This window comes from Silene latifolia, chromosome X, assembly GCF_048544455.1.
Source record: "Silene latifolia isolate original U9 population chromosome X, ASM4854445v1, whole genome shotgun sequence".
In the NCBI taxonomy this organism is placed as follows: Eukaryota; Viridiplantae; Streptophyta; class Magnoliopsida; order Caryophyllales; family Caryophyllaceae; genus Silene; species Silene latifolia.
The window spans coordinates 107,657,496-107,682,980 of NC_133537.1; the positions used below are offsets into that span (position 1 = coordinate 107,657,496).

Sequence of the window (25,485 nt, forward strand, 5' to 3'; positions counted from 1 at the left end):
CTCAGACCAAAAATCAGTTTTGGCTCGTTTATTCCATGTTTTGGTTCATGTTATGCATGTTTTAGCATGTTATAGTCATGAAACAAATGAAAACATAATAAAAGAGGATTTTTACACCCTCATACGTACATGTTTGGTTATGGCGAGTGACCAACGTAAGTGTAACAACTCGTTTGATCGGAAAAAACTCGGTTTAAAACTGTTTTGGTAAGTAAAAAAGAGTGTTTTAAAAGTTTAGTGATGGTGTAGTGGTCGAAGTGGTCGGTCAAGTGATTTAATGCACGCTGACGGTACCAAACAATGTGTAAGGCTCGTGTTTACGATCGGTAGGTCGTAAATACACGTCGGGTTGTGACTTAAGAAGTCGAGTCGAGAATTTTAAGGGAGAAAAGAGGGGGCGGACACTCGCGTAACTCTCAAATGGGTGGCATTTGAGGGGTATTTATAGGCGAATGAGTGGTTGTGTGAGTTTTGAGCGACGTGGCCACCTGGGCTGCTCAAAGAGGCGCGAGCCACGTCGCGGGTCTTCGAGCTGTGTTGTCACTTTCACAACAAACGCAATCATGATTTGTTTTATCCTAGGTTTTGTAGTCACATGTTTGGTACTTGACCATTCATGAATCCGGGAAAACTTAAGGTAGACGGTTTGAAATGTTTGTTTTTGGTGGTGGACTCGGTTTGACTCGTTGTTGGAGTCGGGATTTGAATTTTTGAGTCGGTTTTTCGTCCGGTGTCGGTTTTGACTCTAGTTAGTGTCATTGCGACCCCGTCGCCGTGCATTAAACACTCCAGGTATTTTTGAAATGTTTTGAAATGTTTTATTTTCGAAATCGTTTTAAGTTTTCCGACGTAAAGTTGTACACAAACTATCGATCAAACGCCGCGATTCCAAAAAATGTTGTAGTCCGATAATCATCAGGTGTTTGTTGGAGTCTCAGCAGAGATCGGGTATCTCTGAGCCCCCACTTTAAGCGAGACTTGGACGGGCGAAAGTCAAAGTAGAGCCCCCAGGTCAATCGAAGATTACAACCTGGAGACCCAAGCGACGTCGAGGCGGCTCGAAAGGATTCGGGCCAAGGACCTGCCGTCGGGAAGGGCGACGCCAAGGTGACTCGAGGGTACGAGTCAAGGACCTGTTGTCGGGAACAGTTTAGAGTCTGTCGACTATCCGTGCGGGTCGTTTAAAGTCCGTTTAGACTACGTACAAAGGCTCGCCAGCCATAAGAAGGAGTCATACCTGAGGCATCTTCGGATATGTCCTTGCACATTTGCGGACAAAGGCTCGCCAGCCATGATAAGGAAATGTACCCGAGGCATCTTCGGGATGTGTCCTTGGGTGTTTGCGGACAAAGGCTCGCCAGCCGATGGTAAGGAAATGTACCCGAGGCATCTTCGGGATTTGTCCCTGAAAGGTTGCGGACAAAGGCTCGCCAGCCATGATAAGGAAATGTACCCGATGCATCTTCGGGATGTGTCCTTGAATGCTTGCGGACAAAGGCTCGCCAGCCATGATAAGGAAATGTACCCGAGGCATCTTCGGGATTTGTCCCTGAAAGGTTGCGGACAAAGGCTCGCCAGCCATAGGTACGGTCGGTTAATGGACCATGGGAGTAGCCGCGTCGAATGGGCTTGTTTTGAAAGTAGCGAACTCGTGATGTCGCTGGGGAAATAGTGAGTATGGATTTTTACTATCACTGTTTTTGGAATGAGCGGGTTCCGCGAGGAAGCCCCCTGCTGGTATTTGAAAGAATAGTGAATTTGGCATCTTCACCATTCGTCGTTCCTCTTTGAACTTGAAGTGGCGGTTTCGATCGCCGTTTGTTTGAATTTTGAAGGAAAATAGCAAATTTTAAATCTGCTATTACATTTGAAATGACGGTTTATATGCCCCCGTTGATATTTGAAAGAAATAGTGAATTTGGAATCTTCACTATTGATTGAAGTGACGGTTTATGTGCCGTCGTTGACATGTGATGGAAATAGTGAATTTAGAATCTTCACTACTGATTGAAGTGACGGTTTATGTGTCACCGTTGACATTTGAAAGAAATAGTGAATTTGAAATCTTCACTATTGATTGAAGTGACGGATTATGTGTCGTCGTTGACATTTGAAAGAAATAGTGAATTTGGAATCTTCACTATTGATTGAAGTGACAGTTTATGTGCCGTCGTTGACATTTGAAAGAAAATATTAGAATTCAATTTCCAACTATTATTTTGAGCATGACAGCTTTAATTGCCGTCGCTTAGAATTTGAAGAAATAGCGGTTTTTGAATCTTCGCTATTATTTTTGAAATTTTGAAGGAAAATGGTGAATTTTGATTTCGTCATTATTTTTGAAATTGGCGGTTTTGATCGTCGTTTGCTCTAAAATTTTTGAAAATAGTGAATTTAAATTTTCACTGTTCGATTGGAGGGACGGTTTATGTGCCGTCGTTTAAAGCTTTCGAAAATAGTGAATTTGAATTTTCACTATTTGTTTTTGAGAAAAATGACGACCTTTAATATCGTCAAATGAAAATTTGAAGTTTGTCACGGGAAATTGGGCTAAAGCCCAAAATCCATTGAAAGAGCAAGGGAGGCTCGCTTTAGGCGCGAGCCACCTGGCGAACCAAAGGGGCTTCCCTATTTTCTGTAAAAGACGCGAGTTCAGGCCGCATCTCATTCATCATTCCGCCATCTTCATTTTCGACATAAAACCTGCGAAAATCACCATTGAAGGACCTTCTTGCTTGTTCGAGTTCTTGCCTTCATCAACAATGTCATCTCAAGGTAAGTATTTCCTCTTGAATCCATTTAAATTTGTTGATCTTTAGCTTGATTGAATTAAGGCGAATTTTGCCCTAAGAATCGAATTGGGCGTTTTTGATTGAGCCCATTTCGAGTGAAATTGATGTTTGCATTAGGTTAGAAACCTGTTTAGGAGTATAGGGGTGCTTTTAGTTCGCATTTTGGTCCCCGTTCCCGCTCCCTATGCTCGAAAAACGTGAGTGAGGCGAGAAACCGTCTCATTTCACAATGCCAAGTTTATTTGCTTGGGTAGTGGGTCCCACTAGGTTGCATTGTAGTTGGAAAAACCCGTATTTGCCATTTAAGGACCTTCGTTGGATGTTTGTGGGCAAAATTGGATTTTCGCCCTTTGTGACGGTCTTACGTCTGACAAAATAAGCGCCTGTTTGGGCTTGAATTGAGTCAGTTTGCCTTGAATTGGACCTTATTGGTAATTTAGGTCACCTTGAGGTGTGATAAAATCACGTTTGCCTTTTTGCGGTTGTTTTTGAAATTTTGACCAGTTTGGGCTCACATTAGCGTATGGATTGCCTTTTTGAGCCGTAGAAAAATACCCATTGTGTCGGGAATGTATTTTGGGTTGTTGGCGGACCTTGTAGGGGTCTTGAAATGCCGTTTTTGTGATTTTGACTCGTCTTTTGCTTGAAAAGAGGGGCGAGTTGTTTTTTTTTTTTTTTTGTGAACCGTTTTGTTTGGTTGGATTTTGGGCGGGATTGCCCTTGTTTTGCATTGCAGGTTGTTGTTTTTTTTGTTTTTAGATTTATCCATTTTATGCCGTCGTAATGCCGAAATTCCGGCTGACTTTTTTTTTGTTTGTTGTTGCTTTTTGATCGCAGGGTATCGTCTGGGACCTATGGGGTCCGTCATTGAGGCTTTCGAGCAGGAAGTCGATCCTGGTGGGGCTTTGTGACTGTTGTTTTTTATTTGTGAGCTTGGTTGTGTTTCGCTGGCGGCCTTTGCCCGGCCAATGATCGGGTATCGATCGTTGGTCGTTGCCCGCGGAGGTCCGGACGTCCGATGAGTGGGGTTCAGTACGAGCGTGTTATCCCACGTTGTCGCTTTCAGTTGTTGTTGAATTCAGCTTAGTGGGGTTCAACATCGGGGTAGTATCCGTTGTCCTGATCCCTTTTCATCCACGAATTCTGACGATTGGAGGCCAACGTCGGGGTAGCGCGCTGAGCTACGAGCCTCGATTATCGTGTCGTCCAAAATCTGCCAGGCACCATTTTTCTTTTTGTCGTGGAGCAAGAACGAGGTATTACCGTCATGGTAACCACCTCTGCTTCCAATGCTGCTCCTTTGTTTCCCATGTTGCTCCCTTTCTTTTCTGATCGGAAGGGTAGGGAGTGCTTAGTTCGGTAGGTGGCGGATAGCCCCCAGTTCGTTGTCTTAGGCCAGTGTTTGTATGATAGACGTTTGTTTTAGGCGATGTCCGTATGATAGACATTTGTTTTAGGCGGTGTACGTATGATAGACGTTTGTTTTAGGCGATGTTCGTATGATGATAGACGTTTGTTTTAGGCCAGTGTCTGTATGATAGACGTTTGTTTTAGGCCAGTGTCTGTATGATAGACGTTTGTCGATGTATTTTGCGTAAGGCGGTTTGTATATATGTGTTTTTGGATTGTGGTTCATTTTGTGATTTGGCTTTTTGTGTTGTGTTTCGGAGGAGCGTTGTCGGCTGTTTGATTCTCCTTTTGCTTTGCACCAGTTCCTGCATCGTTAGTGTAGAAAACAGGCAACAGATAGCATATATACATAAACGCAAACACGTAGAAGCATTTAATTGAAAACCAAAATTAACCAACATGACTTGAAGTTAAAATTGAAATTTTGAAATGAATTTTGAAAATTCCGTGACAAATCGTCGCGTTTGGAATTCAAAGGAAATGATTTGAAAATTTGAGCAATTAACTCGTGTCGTGAATTAAATTGCACCGAAATTATTGAAATTGACTCGAAAAAATTCAAACTCAAACCATCAGGAAAGAATTATAGAAAAGGATTTTTGCGAGTATTATTTGATTTTTGATTTTTGAGTCAAGACTCGAATTTTTGAGTGCTTGAATTTTTTAGGAAAATTGACGTCGTGTTATCAATTTTCGGTTTTGATTTTTGATGGAAAATTGCGAAAAAGCGAAAAAATTTCGGCATTTCGACTGACATGGAAACGATCCATCGCGGATCGGGGCGACTAGCCCTTCCCCTCTTAAAAAAAGAAAGAAAAATCCGTATGTTTAAAGCTGCGTCATGGAAACCGTGTCGGATTTCGTAAAACGCGAAAACAAGGAAATGTGAGTGTGAGGAAACACAAAATATCCTGGGTCATCCTGAAGAGGCGCGAGCTTCCTGGCGGGAGGTTTGAGGTGTCAGGAGAAAGCACAAGTTGAAAGAGACAAGTCAACAGCGGGAATCCTGGAGAAGGTCCAAAGAGGCGCGAGCAGTCTGGCGATGGAAGCCGGCTCTCCTCTTTTTCTGAAAAATGCGCTGATCATTTTGTATAAATAGGGACGTTTGCGCTTCATTGTTTCATCATCCGAAACACAAAAACATCTCTACAAAACCTCTTCTTCTTCCACAAAAATATTTCATGGATGCTTTTGAGAACGCATTGCGACAATGGTGTCGGGATTTGTCGCCTCCCGAAAAGCATCAACTCGCTTGCATGGGAGTTGGTCAATTGTTGGTGCTTCGTCAAGTCAAGGTGCAACCTTCGTTTCTTGAAGTGTGTTCTCGGTTTTGGGATTCGAAACATCATGTTTTCGTGTTCCCGAAAGGCGAGCTTTGTCCTCTTGCCGAAGAAGTTGGAGCCATTGGTGGGTGGCCGGGTTGTGTTCCGGTGCTTCCTCCAACTCGGTTGTTCTACAAGGAGAAATTCCGTTCCATGTTGGGCTTGTCAACAAGCCAAATCAACTTTCTTCTTGCTCCACATGGTGTGGATATGTTGGCTCTTATCAACATCTTTTCAAACCGATTAGATGCTAATGTCTCGGAGGTGGCTAGGAGAAGGGCTCTTGCATTTTGCCTTGTCCATGTGTACCTCTTTGTTGATGTCTTGAAGTAGGAGGGGCCGAGATGCCATGCTAGCATGACCCTTATCCATGTGATTGAGCAAATGGAGCATGGTAGAGATCCATCGTGGTTGGTGCTTGGGGAGATTATCCAAGCTTTGGACAAGGAAGGCTCTTGTGGAGAAGCTCCCTCTTTCGGATCCCCAAGGATCTTCCAAGTGTGGCTTTTGGAGAGGCTAAGGTATGTAGAGCCTCCGGTTAATCCTTCTTCTTACTCCTTCTGTCACCTCACTATGAGGAAGAAGTTGTACCCGGATAGTTTTGCTTTCACCGAGGCCTATTGGGCCGCAAGATTGGCGGAGGAGGGTGGTCCTCATATCCGTTGGGTGGTGCCGTGGTGGCACTTGAGGTCCTTCACGAGGTTGCCCGCTTTGGGTGCTAGTCCTCGTTCTTTGATGGTGGTGGGTTTGAAGGTTGTTTCCTTCATTTATCCCGAAAGGCTCATGAGGCAAATGGGGCGTCAACAAAAGGTGCCCGCTCAAGATACTCTTGTCCAAGAGAATGTTTTCCGGAACTCCGAGCTTGTGGAGTTCTTCGAAAGGTGGTGGGCCATTCGGCCGCTTTGGGAGGTACCAAACCCCGTTGCCATGACATGGGTGACTCCCGCTTATGTCAAGTGGTCAAGAGCTCCGTCCTTGGAAGAGAGATCCAAATTTAGTAAGGACGAGGTTGTTGACTTGAAGTACCGAGAGGTTGGCAAGGCCAACCGTGCCTTCTTTGAGGAGTATGTTGATGGGTCTACCCCCGATGTGATGAGGCCACCGAAGAGGAGGAGTTCCGGCCCCAAGAATATGGTGGGCCGTGCCTTGGCTCTTTTTGGGTCGAACATGGGGTCTTGTGCTAGACCGGAGGCCGTCGCCGTCTTAGATCCTTTTAGGATCCGTTCCAAGGAAGAAGTCCATGCTAGGCGGGCCAACAAGAAGAACAAGGGGAAGATGTACCCCGAGGGAAAAGGCAAGGGTAGAATGGAAGAGTGAAGACCTCCATTACCCACTTTATTATTATGTTGTATTATTGTTGTGAGTTTTTATTATGTTGTACTAGCTAGTTGTTGTGTGTTTTGTGCTAGTTTTATTATGTGAGGTGCGTTAGTTGACACCTTAGCTTTGACAAGTTGTAGACTTGTCGAGCTTTATTTGTTGTTGAAATTGTAATCCGTCCCGCTATTAATTAAATAAGAGGATTGCCCATGTCGAAAATTGTGAACGCTTGTTTCTTCCATCCATTTGGTAGAGGCAATTCGATTTGAATCATCTTAAACATTTGCACTTGGAAAAGTGGAGTTTTGTGGGAAGGGAGAAAGGCTCATTTTGTATTTTTGTGGGAAAGGGAATGGTTTTCCCTTTCTCTTTTTGATGGGGATGTTTTTTGTATGTGGGTAATGTTTTTTTATTGTGGGGATGGTTGTATTTGATTGTGGGAATGGTTGTATCCTTCTTGTGTAAGAAAGGACTGCCTACGTATTCACCTGAAGAGGTGAAATCAAACCAGATCGTAGTTCGAAATGTTTTGTGGATTTGATTGGGTTTTGTGGTTGTATCCCTCGGGCATAAGAGGGACTGCCTACGTATTCACCTGAAGAGGTGAAATCAAACCATGCTCGTAGTTCAGGGGTTTTTTTGTTTTAGTGAAAATGGACGTTGCCTTTGACAGATCAAAGGACATTTGAAACGGGCAAGGTGTCGTAGCTTAGACTCGATAAAACATGCAATTTCAAATCAGAACACGTTTGAGGAACTTGACTTGAAAAGGGTTGAGGCCGTTGCTAGCTGTAAAACTAGGCTAGGCCGTTGGTTGTTATGGTTCAAGGGTAGTATTTCTTGAGTTGGTCTAGGTTGGTCGGGTTTGTAAAGTCCTCCCCATCTAGGTCACTCAGTCTCACTGCACCGCCCGAAAGTATTTTCTTGACCAGGTATGGCCCGGCCCAGTTGGGTTTGAATTTTCCCCTCGGATCGACGGGTAATGGTGCTCGAACTGACTTGAGGACCAAGTCGCCCTTCTGGATGTTTCTGGGTTTAACCTTCTTGTTGAATGCCCGTTGTATACGTCGTTGGTATAGCTGGACGTTGTGCAAGGCGTTGAGTCGTCGTTCGTCTAGAAGAGTAAGTTGTTCGTACCTTCGACGGGTCCATTCCGCCTCAGGGACTTGACTCTCCAGTAGGATGCGTAGAGATGGGACCTCTAATTCTACCGATTGAACCGCCTCCATACCGTATGCTAGGTAGAAGGGTGTGGCGCCTGTCGGTGTTCGAATGGAGGTTCGGTATCCCCAGAGTGCGAATGGGAGTTTGCTCGGCCAATCGCGGTAGTTGTCTGCATTTTCTTGATAATAGTGACAAGAGTTTTGTTTGCTGCCTCCACCGCTCCGTTAGTTTGGGGACGATTGGGGGATGATCGATGTCGTTTGATCTTATATTTGTCCAGCAAAGCTTGAGTTTCCGCCCGGAAGTGAGACCCTTGATCGCTGATGATTTCATGGGGTACCCCATATCGGCAGATGATGTTGTTTTGAATGAACTTGGCCACTTGTTTGGAGGTCAAGATTGCATATGACTGTGCTTTCACCCATTTGGTGAAGTAGTCGATGGCGAAGAGGACAAAGCAATGCCGCTTGGTGCCTACCGGGTTGACTTTCCTGATGATGTCGATGCCTCAGGTTGAGAAAGGCCAGGGTGACGTCATGGTGTATAAAAGGGATGGTGGTATGTGTTGTATGTTGGCGAAGATTTGGCAATTGTGGTAATGTTTGACGTAGTTACGGCAATCAGCTTCCATGGTGGTCCAGTAGTAACCTAGTCGCATGATTTTCCGTGTAAGCATCATTGCATTCATGTGGGGGCCGCATTCTCCGTTGTGAACCTCTCCCATGACTTTTTTGGCTTTGTGATGGTCAATGCAAAGGAGGAGAATTCCTTGGGGTGTTCTTTTGTAGAGTTGATTTTGGTTTATCATGAATTGTGATGCAAGTAAACGGATGGCTCTTTGTCCTCTTTGGTCAGAGTTGGAAGGGAATTCGTTTTTGGTTTTGTAATTGAGGATGGCTTGGTACCAAGGTTCATCATGGCTTTCCTCGTCGTCGATAATAGCACAATTGTGAGCTGGCTCGCTCCTTCTCTCGACACATAGGGGCATTGATGTCATGTCGTCAGGTATGTTGACGAGCGCGGCAAGTTTTGCCAGGGCATCAGCGAATTGATTTTCCTCTCGTGGCAAGTGGAAGTAGTCGATTTGGTTGAAGAATTCGGCCTCTTGACTGATCTTCGCTCGGTAGGGAGCTAAGCTGTCAGATCGGATTTTCCATGATCCGGATACCTGATTGATGATGAGTGAGGAATCGCCATGGACCCTCAATCTCTTGATGCCAAGTGTGATGGCTGCTTGTAGGCCGATGAGACATGCTTCATATTCAGCGGCATTGTTGGTGACGGCAAAGTCTAGCTTGACCGAGATCGGAACATGTTCTCCCTCTGGTGATATTAGAAGGATTCCTACCCCGAAGCCTCTCAGATTAGATGCACCATCGAAGTATAGGTCCTATGCGTCGGAGTCGGCACAAAGGATGTCTTCGTCAGGAAGTGACCATGTGTCGGTCGTTGGATCCTCGTTGACGGTATTTTCTACCAGGAAATCAGCGACTGCTCTTCCCTTGATAACTTTGAGGGGTACAAACTTGAGGTCAAACTTGGACAGCATGAGTGTCCATCTAGACAGCCTTCCGTTTAGTACGGGTTTTTCGAAGATGTATTTAACCGGTCCATCTTGGAGTAGATGTGGACCGTGTAGCTGAGCATGTAATGCCGCAGCTTCTTTGTTGACCATACTAGGGCAAGGCATGTCTTTTCCAGTTGGGTATACTTCGTCTCGTACTCAATGAACTTTTTCTTTGATGTAGTAGATGGCTCGCTCTTTGTTGCCAACTGTTTGTGCTAGCATTGCTCCCATGGCTGTGTTGGTAACAGTCAGGTATAGGATAGAGGAATCCCCGGTTGAGGTGGCATGAGGACAGGAGGTTTGGATAAGATTTCCTTTATCCTTTCGAACGCCTTCTGACAGTCGTCGTCCCAATCGGTGTGATCGGAGGCACGAAGCTTCTTGAATATCGGTTCACAAATCATAGTAAGCTTGGCAATGAACCGGCTGATGTATTGGACCTGACCGAGAAATCCCTGAATCTCCTTCTCGTTCCTAGGCCGAGGCATCTGTTGAAGGGCTTTGATTTTGGTTGGATCAATCTCAATGCCTTTCTTGCTGACGACATGTCCTAAGAGTTTTCCGGAGGTGACCCCGAATGCACACTTCTGAGGATTTAGTCTCATGTTATATTTCCGCAGACGGGCGAAGAATTTTCGGAGGGCACTGATGTGGCCGTCCCGTTCTTTTGATTTGACGATCATGTCATCGACATATACCTCTACCTCCTTGTGCATCATATCATGTAGGAGAGTGGTAGCGGTCCTCTGATAGGTTGCCCCGGCGTTGATGAGGCCGAAAGGCATGACCGTGTAGCAATATGTACCCCACTGTGTAGTGAACGCAGTCTTGTGCATGTCTTCCTCAGCCATTTTAATCTGGTTGTACCCAGCATACCCGTCCATGAATGATAGGAGAGCATGTTCGCAAAGATTGTCCACGAGAATGTCAACATGTGGCAAAGGGAAGTCGTCCTTTGGACTTGCCTTGTTCGAGATCCTGAAGTCGACACAAACCCGAATCCTTCCATCTTTCTTGATGACTGGGGAACAATGTTGGCCACCCAATCCGAGTATTCGGACACTTTAATGAACTTGACCTTGAATCGCTTGTCCACTTCTTCCTTGATTTTTTGAGCCCATTCGGGGACGCATCCGGCGTAGCTTCATTTCACGAGGTTTAGCCGGGTTTAATGGGTATCCGGTGCTCTGCAATTTCTCTGTCAATCCCAGGCATGTCTCTGTAAGACCAGGCGAACACGTCCTTGTATTCGTGGAGGAGGTCAATGAATTGTTGTCTTTCCGAGGGGTCAAGGGTTGTCCCTATCCTAAGTTCTTGAGGTGTATTGTCGGTTCCTACGTTAATAGGTTCGGTTTCCTCAATGATGGGGGTTCTGGTTTCCCGTTTGTCAAGTTCTTTGGCTAAGTGAGGTGGGTAGTCACTCAAGTCAAATTCCTCATAGTCATTCAGAATTGCATTGCAGTTAAATTGAGACGAGTCATAAGCAAACTTAGCGTTCATTAAGTTGACATGAGCGAAAAGTTCGGAAAGGACAGACATCTCGTGGTCAGTCAGTGGCGACACAACAGAGGAAGTGGCCTCCGGAACAGGCTCCAGGTTGTCACCTTTCATGGGAGTGGGGGTGACTTTAGTAGACTCAGCCTCTAAATCAGCCACGACTTTGTGATAAAACAGTGGGAAGGGGACCTTGGCCGGGACATTAGGAGCGTTAGGAGCTATGACAGACTCTGACTCCAACTGAGACTCAGACTCAGATCCTTCTTTATTTCCCTCTTTGAACATAGGGCCTTCTCCAGTTGTTATCTTGAGGATGCGGCCTTGGCGATCGGTCCACTTGACGGTCTTCCTCCAGCCTTGGGTAGCTTTATCCGGGTCAGTATCGGAGATCAAGGCGGTTGGATCAAATTGATTGTCTTTCATGGCGATGTTGATGATGTCCTCATAGTCGAGGTGCTTGACGTTATCTTCCCCAAAGAGGAGTGTGACAGCTTGTCCGTCAAGGCATGGTGACGGCTTGGACTCAGTTGATGCAGCTTCGATGTTGTCGGGGATAAAGTAGCAGTCCTGGAAGACTTCCACTCCCGGGTACCTAGCCTTGGCCACAGAGTCATAAATCGGTTCCGGAAAGCCGTGGTAAGGCTCGGACTCTCCCTCGGGGACAAAGTATCCATTGAGAGTCAGGTGGTAGGGACGGAGGATGACTCCGTGCTTCTTGCGTTTTCGGATTAGGAGGTTCATCTCCCGGATATCTTGGTCAGTAGGTTCGTACCCCAGCCCAAAGGGAATGTTGGGGACTTTAGCCTGTTTCAAGGGAGGCAATGGGTCCTTTAGTGGATTGAACGGCAAACCTGGGAAGTAACCCTGACGCATCATAATACGGTTGACCGTGAGGTTGGTGAACGGGTCACACTCAGAGGTCGCCGATTCATCAGTTATGGCATTTACGGCTTGGAAACCCCACATTTCATTGTCGTCCTCCTCAATGGCTTGGGAGGCTATCCCCTTTCTCATAACTGCTTTGATTGGCGAAGCGGGAATCGTGATTGTTTTCCCGTTGAAAGGGACCCTGATATTCTGGTGAAGCGTTGATGTGACCGCCTTGATGGCGTGAATCCAGGGACGTCCCAGGAGCATGTTGAAGGACGCGTCGATGTCGACCACTTGAAAACTGGTTTGTCTTTCTAATGGTCCGGTTGCGACGGTCAAAGTGACAAGCCCAACGACCTTGCGACGAGTGTCGTCGTAGGCGCGTACTCCTTGATTCTTTGGGATCAAATCAGATTCCTTGACACCCAGCCTGTGGGCAGTTTTGAGAGGAATGACATTCACGGTGGAACCGTCATACACGAGGACCATTGGTATATTCTTCTGGAGGCATTGTACGGTGATGTACAGGGTCAGGTTATGGTTGGCTCCGAACGAAGGGATGTCCTCATCGGAGAAGACGACCGGATTACTCAGATCAGGGGCGTCTCTCGTCATGTGTGCCACTATTTCTTCTAGGGAAGAGGTGGAGGGCACGGTCAATTTTCCCAAGGCCTGCAGCAAGGCCTGTCGGTGCTCAAAAGACGTTGCGATCAGTTGCCAAATTGAGATTTCGGCTTTTGCTTTCTGGAGCTGTTTCAGGATTGAGTTTTTGGGGGCCTTTGGTTGAGTGTCCACCTCTGGGACGATTTGGTCATTCATTGTTGGAACGACCGTTGAATTGTTCGGATTTTGATAGGGACGTCCGAACCGGGTGAGATGTCCGATTTCTTTCGTCCGCTTCTGCTTCCCTGGGAGGATATATACATCCTCAACATCATCCCTCCATATGCCGTTAATTTCAGAGTCTCGAGGATACCTTGGAGGGGTATTTCTCGGTGGGTAGTTCTTGTGAGGAATATTTTTGTGAGGGCGATTTTTATGGGGGTAGTTATTTTGAGGGTAGTTATTTTGAAGGTGATTTTCATGAGGTCTATGCCAGAATGGTCGCGGGAGCAATCTATCCTGGGGTGGGTAGTTTTGAATGCTTGTGGAATTCTCCCTTGGGCGCGGTGCTGGGAGATTGAAGATGAGTCGACGGTAGGCGTCGTCGAGTCGGGTGATTCTTTCAGAGAGGCTGGCTATGGCCTCTTCAACTTGTTGAAACATAGTGAGCATAGTGGCAGCACTAAACATAAACACTCCGTCTGAAGGATCCTTTTCCAAAACATTCACCTCGTCGTCAATCGGCAAGATGAGGTGAGAGCAGTCTAGGGTCGGCTCATCGTCAGAGATGGCGTGAATCCCCAGAGGATTCGTCTTGTTGTTCGGCTTAGTTGATGGGGGTATAGGCAAATCTCCCTTCTCAATCATGTCTTGAATGAGGTGTTTGAGCAATTTTCGGTAACGTGCCCCTTCCCTCGATGATACTGACAGTAGGCGTTGGGGTTCCAAAACCGGGACTTCTTACCATCGGTCGGATCCGGGGTGGGTCTGATCGGTTGTAACTTCCCTTGGTCCATGAGCCTTTTCAGGGCACTTGCATAAGTCGACCCTATGTTGGTGAACACTCTCTGAGGGCGCTCAGTTTTCTTGGCAGATGGTTCGACGAGGTTGACCTCATCAATCTTGTTTGTCTGACCGTAAGGGCGAGATCCGGTTGAGGTGGATCCCTGGTAACCCCTGCCAGTGGTCTTTGCTAGGACACCCTTTCGGAGGTCGTCCTCAATACGCGTCCCCAGAATTTGTAGATCTTGAAAAGTTTTGATATTCTGATACCTCAGTAGGTTGGCATAAACCGGGCGGAGATTGTTGACAAATTCTTCCACCAGAGTTGATTCACTCGGCTTACTGACCAATTGAGTACTCACCCTCCTCCAACGGGTTAGGAATTCAGTGAACCCCTCCTTGTCGTTTTAGGTTAACACCTCGAGAGTGCGGGTGTTGGCCTGGATTTCGACGTTGTCGGCATACTGCTTGGCAAACTCAACTGCGATCTCATCCCAAGTAGTAAGGTTTTTCGGGTCCAAGGAGTAGTACCATTGGCGAGGAATCGGCTCCAAAGAGGATGGGAAGATCCGGGTAAAGAGCTCCTGTTTGACCCCCTTAATGGCCATGTAGTCCTTGAAAGCACAGATATGGTTGAGTGGGTCCTCCACTCCCTTGAACTTAGGTACATCAGTCAGGGTAAAGTTGTCAGGTAACTGGTCCCCGACAGGCTCGAACCTTCGGTTGTTCTCAAGATGGATGTTGTTACCCCGGGCTCGGAGCTGTTCCTCCAAGAGTTTCAGCCTCTTCTCAGTTTCAGTCAGAGGTGGAGTATTATGTTCCCCAGTTTCCTTGTTCTCCAGGGCATCGATACGGGTCTCGACGCGGTCCAGGGTGACCTTAAGAGCAGGAAGCAGGCTGGTTAGCTGATCAGTTGTGACATCTCTGTTGTTATCATTGTTGTTGTTGGATGAAGCTGAAGACGGGGCCATGGCTCTAAGGCAGAAAAACGGCTCACATTACAACTTAATCCGACACGGTTACAAGATTAAACGCAGACAACACAGAGGACGAGACAAAGACAGACTCAACAAGACGGGGCGACCGTGCGTGGTCCCTCGGTGCTGACTCGATTTATGACGTGACGGTGTTTGACCGAACCTTTGACACGAGTCCAATCATGACGGCGCGACGCCATTGGACGGGTCTCGTGGTGAGACGACTCATAAGTAAAGACCCATAAGTACGTTTGCTTTGACTCGATAGACACGAGGCGGATTTGGAATGGTGGACTGAAGTTTTCGAAAATAGGAATTTTCAAAAAGATTCATTTGTCGTTTTTAAATGGGCGGCTTACGAAGATAGAAATCTCCGCAAGTCAATCGGTTGAAAAGGTTTGTCTTAAGTTTATTTGCAAAAGACGGTTTGAGTTTGAGTTGGCTCGGAAAACAGTGCATTGTTTCCTAAGACGGTTTTGAAATTCAAAATTGTATGTTTTGAAGATCGAGTTTGAAATGTCTGAAGAGGTCTCGGGGACGGTGCATGGTCCTCGGGATCCCGAAAGTGTCTCGAGAAAAGGGTGTGTGCTTTTCTCGGGTTTTGAAAGAGCCATTGTCGGCACGAAATGGGTTAAAATCCGTGTCTAAACGCGGCGATTATAGCGGCGTAAAAAGGTGATTTTGAAATGGTTATACAAAACCGGGTTTGAAAATCGTCATTACGACGGCCTAGAAAGGCGTGTTAAAATGGTTATACAAAACCGAGTTTGAAAATCGTCATTACGACGGCCTAGAAAGGCGTGTTGAAATGGTTATACAAAATCGAGTTTGAAAATCGTCATTACGACGGCCTAGAAAGGCGTGCATCGGTCGGCGAAAGACCGAGGTTTGAAATGGTCATTATAACGGCGCAAAGAGGTGTTTTTTGAAAGTTTGAAAAATGACACGTAAGGACTTATGATCCGATAGCACATAAGCACTCATAGTTTCATTATATTATGCATTATGCTGACACGGGTTTTGGCTTAGAAGGGTGGGTTACACACCAAGCAATCAAACCCCGATTTGCGAGAGGGATACCAATCCAAACAAAATGTGTAAGGAGGGTGCCCTAGCCTCGTGCTCGAAAGTGATTAAAGCTCTTTGACGAAACAGAAATGTGTGACGTCAACGGTATGCTTGACTCAACCGGGATTCGAAACGCGGGGATGAGAAAATTCACGCCGACGAAACGAGCCAATTGGTCGAAAAGGGTTAGGTTGTGGGCCCAGACAAGGAAATGCGGGGATTAAAGGGAAATGACGAGAACAAACACGGTTGATCTCTGGTCTGAGCACCCCATTTAGGCGCGGGCCAGTTGGCGACCTAAGGGGCTTCTGCCTCAGACCAAAAATCAGTTTTGGCTCGTTTATTCCATATTTTGGTTCATGTTATGCATGTTTTAGCATGTTATAGTCATGAAACAAATGAAAACATAATAAAAGAGGATTTTTACACCCTCATACTTACATGTTTGGTTATGGCGAGTGACCGACGTAAGTGTAACAACTCGTTTGATCGGAAAAAACTCGGTTTAAAACCGTTTTGGTAAGTAAAAAAGAGTGTTTTAAAAGTTTAGTGATGGTGTAGTGGTCGAAGTGGTCGGTCAAGTGATTTAATGCACGATGACGGTACCAAACAATGTGTAAGGCTCGTGTTTACGATCGGTAGGTCGTAAATACGCGTCGGGTTGTGACTTAAGAAGTCGAGTCGAGAATTTTAAGGGAGAAAAGAGGGGGCGGACACTCGCGTAACTCTCAAATGGGTGGCATTTGAGGGGTATTTATAGGAGAATGAGTGGTTGTGTGAGTTTTGAGCGACGTGGCCACCTGGGCTGCTCAAAGAGGCGCGAGCCACGTCGCGGGTCTTCGAGATGTGTTGTCACTTTCACAACAAACGCAATCATGATTTGTTCTATCCTAGGTTTTGTAGTCACATGTTTGGTACTTGACCATTCATGAATCCGGGAAAACTTAAGGTAGAAGGTTTGAAATGTTTGTTTTTGGTGGTTGACTCGGTTTGACTCGTTGTTGGAGTCGAGATTTGAATTTTTGAGTCGGTTTTTGGTCCTGTGTCGGTTTTGACTCTAGTCAGTGTCATTGCGACCCCGTCGCCGTGCATTAAACACTCCAGGTATTTTTGAAATGTTTTGAAATGTTTTATTTTCGAAATCTTTTTAAGTTTTCCGACGTAAAGTTGTACACAAACAGTCGATCAAACGCCGCGATTCCAAAACATGTTGTAGTCCGATAATCATCGGGTGTTTGTTGGAGTCTCAGCAGATATTGGGTATCTACACCGGTCAGACAGTTACTCTCCATATCATGGAAACCACTCTTGATATGATCACATGCAATTACGACCTGCAAGACACCTTGCATTGAGTGGGAGATTGTAATAGGACAAGAGAATTTGTGACGCACACTTGTCTCGGACAAGTGGGAGATTGTTGGAGTATGTGTCCTCAACAATAGTGCGATCACATTATGGAAACTCGTGATAAGAATACGTTTGGGATAATTCGATTATAAAGTCAACTGATCAACATTAATCGGTAATGATTGGCTGACTAGAGTTTGACATTACTGTCGGTTGACGGTGGTTGTCAGTTGACCCCTTAAGGTCACACCTAAAGGACGATTCCCTTAATTATAAAGTTAATCGATTGTATAACGATACAGATTAATTAAATCCTTAAATTAAACAAATTGATATGTAAGAGAGAATATTATATCTTATTGTAATATGATTAAATAAGATTCATTTTAGTAATTAAAATGTTATATTACTAAAATTGAGTATTGTTTATGAAATAATTAAAATAAGAATGATTAGTTAATTATAATTACAATATGCTGTAGATTATATTAACATGACCCATTTTATATTCTTGTAATTATGAATTACTAGTCAATTTGATAAATGTAATTTATTTGATATGAAATGATATTTAATTTGTTAAATATGCATTATAACATCAAATGACATATTGTATGTCACATGTCACACATATTACATTTAACAAATGACAAAGATAAAATGAGGTCCATTTTATATGTATAAGAACCGGTTTTTTAGGTAGTATTTTAGTGTGATGATTGTTGTTCTTTTTCATGCAAATAGACAACATGATTACACTTACACCCTACTTCCTAGCCTATTGCATAGGTATGACAAAAAGCATGAGCATGCTAATAAAATAAGAAAAATTCACACCCACTCAAGAGGAGGTGCCGGTTTTGGTGTATATAGATGGACAATAAGTTGTTCATTTTTACACACTTGATTATATATGAAAACCTCTCTCTTTCTCTTATTCTCTAAAATACACATAAATTGTTTATGTTCAACTTTGTTCATAATATCTAATAAATCAAATATATTACTAATGTAGTAATGATATTAATATTAGATCTACTATTAAGGTAAAATACTTATATTATCTAGTTAATAATATTAGTAGAATTTTGGGATAGTCTTGGTGCAACTAAGAGGAGGTGTTCACATTATTGAACCTATGGAGTTTTGGAGGATCATCCCATGTTAGTTAGCTCAAGAACAAGCATAGGAAGGTGTCCTTGCTTGTGCACATTTCCGTCTCATCACCATTGTAAGAAAACCGTTTTCTCCTCATTCTTGTTTTAAGTTATGCATGCACTAGATTCACAAAGACTAAATCAATGGTTAATTTAGATCTAACCAAAATGAGTTTAATTAGAGGGTTATGGAATCCTTTCAGTCCAGCCCTCTCATAAGCTTCGTTCACATCGGTAAGAGTCTCCGCCGGTAGCTTCTCCATAATCTGATAAGTCAACCCCTTCTTAAAGCGAAGTGCTAAATTCTCCTGATTTAGCCCCATATCCTCAGCATATCGTGCCTTTCCATTGACCTTATTGTATTACTCGGTCACCGTCATATCCCCGGTCATCTTGAAGGAATCAAACTCATCACGTAACTTGCTGCGAACATGCTCCGGAATGAACTCCTGCCTCATAGCCCTCTTGAACTCAGTCCACGGAATTACAGGCTTATCCTGCTTCATGTAGATGTCTAAAGCACTATCCTTTACCTTATCCCACCATTCCCTAGCTGCATCTCTCAGGTAGAACACAGGTTGTTCCACCTTAAACTCTTCCGGACAGTGTACCACTCCCAAGATATTCTCTATCTTACGGTGCCATTTGTCGAGCAAAATCGGCGCACCCGTACCCACATAGTTAGTGGGGTTGAAGCAAGATATCGTAGTTCTCATCTTGGCAAAGTCTACCCCGACCTCCTTATCTTTCCCCATCTTCCCGAGGGTTTCGGTAAGCTCGTCCTGATGCTCAAGCATCTTGGCGATCTCCTCTACACTCATATTTTGAGCCTTAACGTACAAAGCTAATATCTTTGGCGGCATGTCTTTGAGCTATAAAAGGGAGATAAACGTAAGCACATAGCCTACGGCTCAAAGCAAATATGACCTGCACAAAACTTACTCGATTGAGTAACCACACATACTCGATCGAGTAAGCTACTAACTCGATTGAGTACCCCAACTCCAGAACCTGCCCAGAACTGACATAAAACATACTCGATCGAGTCACATACGTACTCGGTCGAGTACCGGACACTCGATCGAATACTCCCCTTACTCGATCGAGTAGCACAAACCAGTAGCTACTGCCCAACAAATACATATTCCCACTCGATCGAGCTCAGCATACTCGATCGAGTCCAATCTACTCGATCGAGTTTCCCCCACTCGATCGACTCATGCTGACGATACTACACTACCCGCATGCCTTTAACTTTATAACTTTTCGTAAAACAAAAACATACTTATACATTACAACTCCTATTCACATGTTACTAATATCACAACATTATAAATCCACTTTCGTCACATAATCATGCTTAAACCACAAATCACATTATCATGCAACAATTACTTTTCATCTTTTCCACCACATCATCCATATAGATTTATCCAACATATTCATATAAACAATAGTAAGCAAATAGCGATCCCATGACACCCCATAGTGACCGGTTCAAAGTTGTAGGGCGAGTTCGCAACTTTAGGACGTCTCCCAAGCCTTTGCATTAGCTCCTAACAACTCCTACCCGGGTTCATTTTAATTTGACTCTCTACATTCGTTGGGTTCATTTGTTACAGGTTCCAAAATCGTCGCTCTGATACCGCTTTGTAACACCCTCATACACCAAGGTGCCTTACCAAGACCACCTAGTGCATGAGAATGCTACCATCTCGGTTACCCGAGGCATAGTAATCAAAAGTGACCATCAAGAAACGTATTTTAAGTAAATAAATTTAAAGTGTTTACACCAAAACCAAAACTGCAAAGTACAATACAACTGTTCCAAACCAAAAATCCCACTACGTATATAAAATGGCATGACACAACAACGGAAGACTACTATCTGAGTCGTGGTGACTCTATCCCCAGCTAACCCGCGCGCATCCAAGCTATACCTGCTAAACAACTGCTCACCATCCCCGAATGGATCACCACAGTTTTCAAAACATTTAAACGGAGCCAGTTACTGCATAAACAATATAAGATAAAACAACAAACAGATACACAATCACAATCCTCAAACACCGTCACATCACCAATCATCTGACTACACACTAAAGTGTGTAGCCCTGCCCGAATATCCATCGCAACAGATATTCCACACCGCCAGTGGGGGACCGCAGCCGTTCCCACCTAAGCCCCGCTCATCTCCATCGAGCGAATAACCCATATCCATTAATGTGCGCATCCCCCTTGTGACGAGAACCACAAGGGGCGAATCAAGGGCGTGAAGCCACTCCCGCAAGTGACTCCACTCAGCCAAGGGCGCACCTCACGAACCACAGACAATCAACAACAACCAATTACAAAACCAACAATACCAAAACCAAGTACGATATAATCACATGCTAATCAATCAACAACCATCTTATAATCATTTACACAATAACTGAGTAGGAAAACCCTACCTGGAATGCAATTACCAAAATCAACACAAGCAGCGGATCAAAAGCTTTCCTCTACGAAATCACCTCCTATAATCACATAATCATACAATTACAGTCTATAATCAACAATACTCCCAATAATCCCCAATTAACCCAATTAGGGTTTAAACAAAACTAATGAATTGACATAAAAACGGTACAAGGACCTTACCCACAATATGACGATCTCAACGGTATAAAGAACTCCGAAATCCGACGATTCTAGCCCTTGGATTTGATAGCAATGAGAGAAAATAAATCGACGTTGCTTTGTTTATTTTTGTAAAAAGGTTTAGAATGAGGTAAAAAGTAAAAGGAATTGACGGAAATACTTTATATAACATTTCACGCGTTGCTATCAAACCCGGCCAAAAACTCGTATAACCCGACTTACTCGATCGAGTAACTAAGGTACTCGATCGAGTACCGCCTACTCGATCGAGTACCCATCAGGCAGAACGTACTCCAGAATGCAAAACTAAGTTACTCTATAGAGTAAGCCCTGCTCGAAAGAGTACCCAACAACTCATAAATCTGTGGTATTACAGTAATAAGGCTATATTTGAGGATGGAGAGTGAAGGGCGAATTGGGTGGTTAAACGAGTGAGGGAGCTCTTGAATGAAATGAGGGAGGCTAAGAATGACGATAAGGAGGATAATGAGGCACTCCATATGAGTGACGATATGATAGATCAGTGGTGGGCTCAACCAAGTGCAGGTATATACTGAAAAACAATGTTGATGCTGGTATCTTGGAAGGGATTAGTGTCGGATGGGGGGCGGTTTGCCGCAATGATGAAGGTATTATTGAGTAGTGTATGGTAGTGCAAGCAAGACGGTCGATGGAGGCAAATGAAGTTGAAGTAATGACGGTCTTAGTCGGGTTAGAGAAGGTTGTGCGCCGTGGGGAAAGACGAGTAATTTTGGAGAGTGATTGCTTAAATGTTGTGACAGATATCCAGAAGGTTAAACGCGTGAGAAGTGACCTATATCTTATCTATGAAGACATTTACACGATTTGTAGTCAGTTTGAGTTGTTATTTTTCTTCTGTTCGTCGTAATTTAAATAGAGTTGCTCATGAATTAGCACATTTAGGCCCTTGGACTATGAGGCGAAGGTTTTGGTCGGAGGATTCTCCACCGAACATTGTTTGTTTTGCTGAGACGGATTTGAGTTATATAATGTAAACCCGATTTGGGGGGTTCATAAAAAAAAAATAGCTAATGTAGTTGAGAAAATGAGGCGATCCAACCCGAAGTAGAGAACGCGACGTAAGATTGGAGTTGGTTTGGATGCAGTATCGACAGCAACTCAGCAAAGGTTGAAAGGTAGGTCCCCAACTTTGCGAAAGGCGGGAACATGAACACTCAGTACTCGGTACTCAGTGTGAATCCCTACTTTATGGAGAATCTCAGCTAATTAGGGTTGTTCTTCTTTTTCTTCAATTTTTATTCCCAAATACAACCACACTCTTTAAACTACAGCATATTCTTTCTACATCAAAAGATAATTCATTTGTGGCTATACACTAACTACTCAGAATTGGGTATTTTTGGTTGTTAAATGCTTCATTCCATCTTTTAGGTTGGCCCATTTCTTATTTTACTTTGTTGGATTAATTCAAGTTTACCCTTTTTACCTCTTTACATGTTTGCTTGATTTTAAGTTGGTTGAAGAGAATTAAGATGGGTTTGTTAGATATGTTGAAGAAATCAATCTTGTTGTTTTGCTTAATTTCCTATGTTCATGGATTTCCAATTAAGTACATGTTAAAGGAATCAACTTCTTCTACTTCACCTACCATTTCTACTGGTAGTGATTTTATTAGAATTGGGGTCAAAAGGGTTTCCCTAAGTATCTCTTTAGGACTTGTCTCTGGTTTCGTCACCGCCGTCTTTGTTGCTGCTATTGTTAGGTGTTTTGTTCACTACATTAATAGAACTCCTATCCTCAAAGGCCCTGTTGTTTTCTCCCCAAAAATCGATCCCACCACACTTAAACTAGCTCTTGACAATGAAAATCAGCTTTTGGGATCCAGCCCTAATGGTACCTATTATCGAACTGCTCTTGACAATGGTTTAACAATCGCGGTTAAGAAGCTTGAGCTTTTTGAAACTAATGATAAGGTGTTCAAGAGGAAACTGCAGCAAGACCTTGAAGTGATTGCCAAGTTAAGGCATAGGCACCTCATGAGTTTGAGGGCATATGTCCGCGAGTCTGGTAGTTTCAGTTTGATTTATGATTATATGCCAACGGGGAGCCTTGAAGATGCTATGAATAGGGTCCGTGAAAATCAGCTACAAATGGGTTGGGATGTTAGGCATCGAATTGCTGTTGGAATTATTAAGGGGCTCAAGTTTCTTCATTTTGAATGTGACCCAAGTGTTTTGCATTACAATTTAAAGCCAGGTAATGTGATGTTGGATGCTGAATTTGAGGCCAAACTTGCAGATTTCGGCTTGGCCAAACTTATGCCCAAGCTCTACCAATCACACAATGGTTATAGAGCCCCTGATTTCTCTCAAAACTGCAGGTAAAACCAGTCTCATTCATGTACGGCTCATTCTTAAATATATTAGAGTTGTTTTGCAACACTTTTCAAAAGCTACACATAATGATGTGTTGTTCTATGATGTTAGCTTTCGTATGCGTTATCAACAACGTATTTCTAATGATGTGTATACACATAATTAACTTCTTGGATCACCGTTTTGCTGGTCTTTTCTGGTTAGCTGTAAGTTGTTTTTTTAATCATGTATTAAATAGATGCATGCTAGTTTCTTTGGTGATGTATGATATTTCTAATTGAGCTAATGGCTGGCTATCTATTCTTTGAATTTGGAATATGATGGAATAGAAACAGCATGGGTAATAAAGTTTGAGATTTTTAAATAGTGAAAGTAGGAGTCCATCGATACGATTAGAGACACAATCTTTATTATGGGTCAATGCGGAAACACACTTATTTGTTTTGAATACACGGATAATGCCACACACATCCAACCCCATACCCCAACATAGATGAGAGCTTTGAAGAATGGGGTAAAGTTGTTGATTACTGATTAGGATTGTTCAAGAAATTCAATCCTATGGAAAAGATGATGCCTTTGTACTCCGCATGTTTCTTAATAGTTACTCCTTATTTTTGTGAAAGTAATATTCCTCATAAACAGCTCTTCTGGGTTGATTTGTGTTTTGAATTCCTCTTGATCTTGGTGCTATAGGTACACAGACAAGAGTGATGTCTTCAGCTTTGGTGTGATATTGGCGGTATTGCTTACCGGTCGAGACCCATTGGATCCATTCTTTGGGGAAGCATCAAGTGGAGGAAGTTTAGGGATGTGGTTGCGGCATATGCAGCAAGCAGGGGAAGCACGGAAGGCACTGGATAAAAGCATATTGGGACAAGATGACGAGGAAGATGAGATGCTAATGGCCGTAAGAATAGCTGTTGTATGTATGTCGGATCATCCAGAAGACCGTCCTTGTACTGATGAGCTTGTCCCCATGCTTTCTCGTCTTCACAGTTTCTGAGGTGTTGTTGGGTAGTGAAGTTACGTTGTTACCCTTCCCATGGCTGGAATGGACCAAAGGGCGGTGACTCATTCTTTAAAGTATCATTCTGGAGACGATGAAACTTGTAGTCTTCCTTCAAGGCTGATGACCCCTGTTTGTTGTGGATCACTTTACCTAATTGTTGATCGATCTCTAAATGAGACTTCTTTTTGATAGTTTCTAAATGAGAAACCCAGTCGGAGTAGAAGACACATATTTAGGTTGGCTAGAAATATCTTTGAATGTTTTTCATTCATGTGCAACAGATTGTAAGATGTTTATGATCTGTAAATGTTGAGGTTGTAATTTCATGTTTGGTTTTTGATAGTCGATTATGGCAGCGTTATGGCGTGCTTCATCCATTCATTTAAATTCAATGCATTTTACTCTCGAGTAATCCACGATACATCGACTTGCTTATCCTTGTAGTCTCAATTCCATTGACATTTACTCCCTCTTTACTCGCTCATCTGTTAAACCTTACCATTCGTATATCGGTATATGTAGTGAATCTTATCGAATAGAGTATTTTGGTACTCAAAAGCATCAAGTCTTAGGTAGACTAGAGACGAGCAGCATTATTGATAAACCTCGACCATCATCTTGCTCCAACACGATGGTTTTAGCTCTGCTTTCAGTCACTCGAACAAACTCAAGATTGCTCATCTGTTATCAATATTTCTAGCACATGTGACCCGTTCCGATCAAAACACATTCATGATGTGGGATGACAATGGGTAGGATCTGGATATGATCCTATAGGATTCAAATCCAGATCCTTATGTCTTATAGTAGATCCGGTCCAGATCCACAGGGTCTGAAATTTTCATATCCAAATCCAAACCCACAAGATCTAGACTGGATTTGGATCTATCCCGTATTTTTTTTATGGTAAAAAATACTCCCTCCAATTTCATTTATTGTTCCCCTTTCCCTTTCCATCTATTTTCCTTATTGTTCCCTCTTTTCTTTTTTGGACAACTTTGTGTGGTCCAAAATCAATTTGATGTGGGGTCATGATATATTGTATGGTCAAATTGATTCCCATTTTATTTCTTTACGCCAAAAAGAAAAGATAAAAAATGAAATTGGAGGGAGTATCACTTTTCAAATATTAAAATATTAGTTTTTGGGTTATACTAGTACAACTTAACATACAATGTTTTTTTTTTTTTTATATTAGAAACAAGGGTTTTTTGTCAGAAACTACCTTTTATTTAGGGTCATTTGTAAACAATTACCTTTCATTTTATTTTTGGTTTTCAACTACCTTTAATTTCTTCTTTTTGCAAAAGACTACCGGAATTCAACTTCCGGCAAAAAAAGTCAACTTTCCGGTGTTGACTTGCTCTTTTCTCC

The 25,485-nt window shown here is 43.5% G+C and overlaps 1 protein-coding gene across 1 annotated transcript; it reads left to right on the top strand.

Moving 5' to 3' along the window:
• The first annotated feature begins 21,723 nt into the window (after positions 1–21,723).
• LOC141623515 (inactive leucine-rich repeat receptor-like protein kinase CORYNE) lies at positions 21,724–24,472 on the top strand. Its single transcript, XM_074439621.1, has 2 exons — positions 21,724–23,104; positions 23,796–24,472. The coding sequence occupies exons 1-2, from the start codon at positions 22,257–22,259 to the stop codon at positions 24,103–24,105; spliced, it is 1,158 nt and encodes a 385-aa protein (XP_074295722.1). The 5' UTR covers positions 21,724–22,256; the 3' UTR covers positions 24,106–24,472.
• Positions 24,473–25,485: the final 1,013 nt, after the last annotated feature.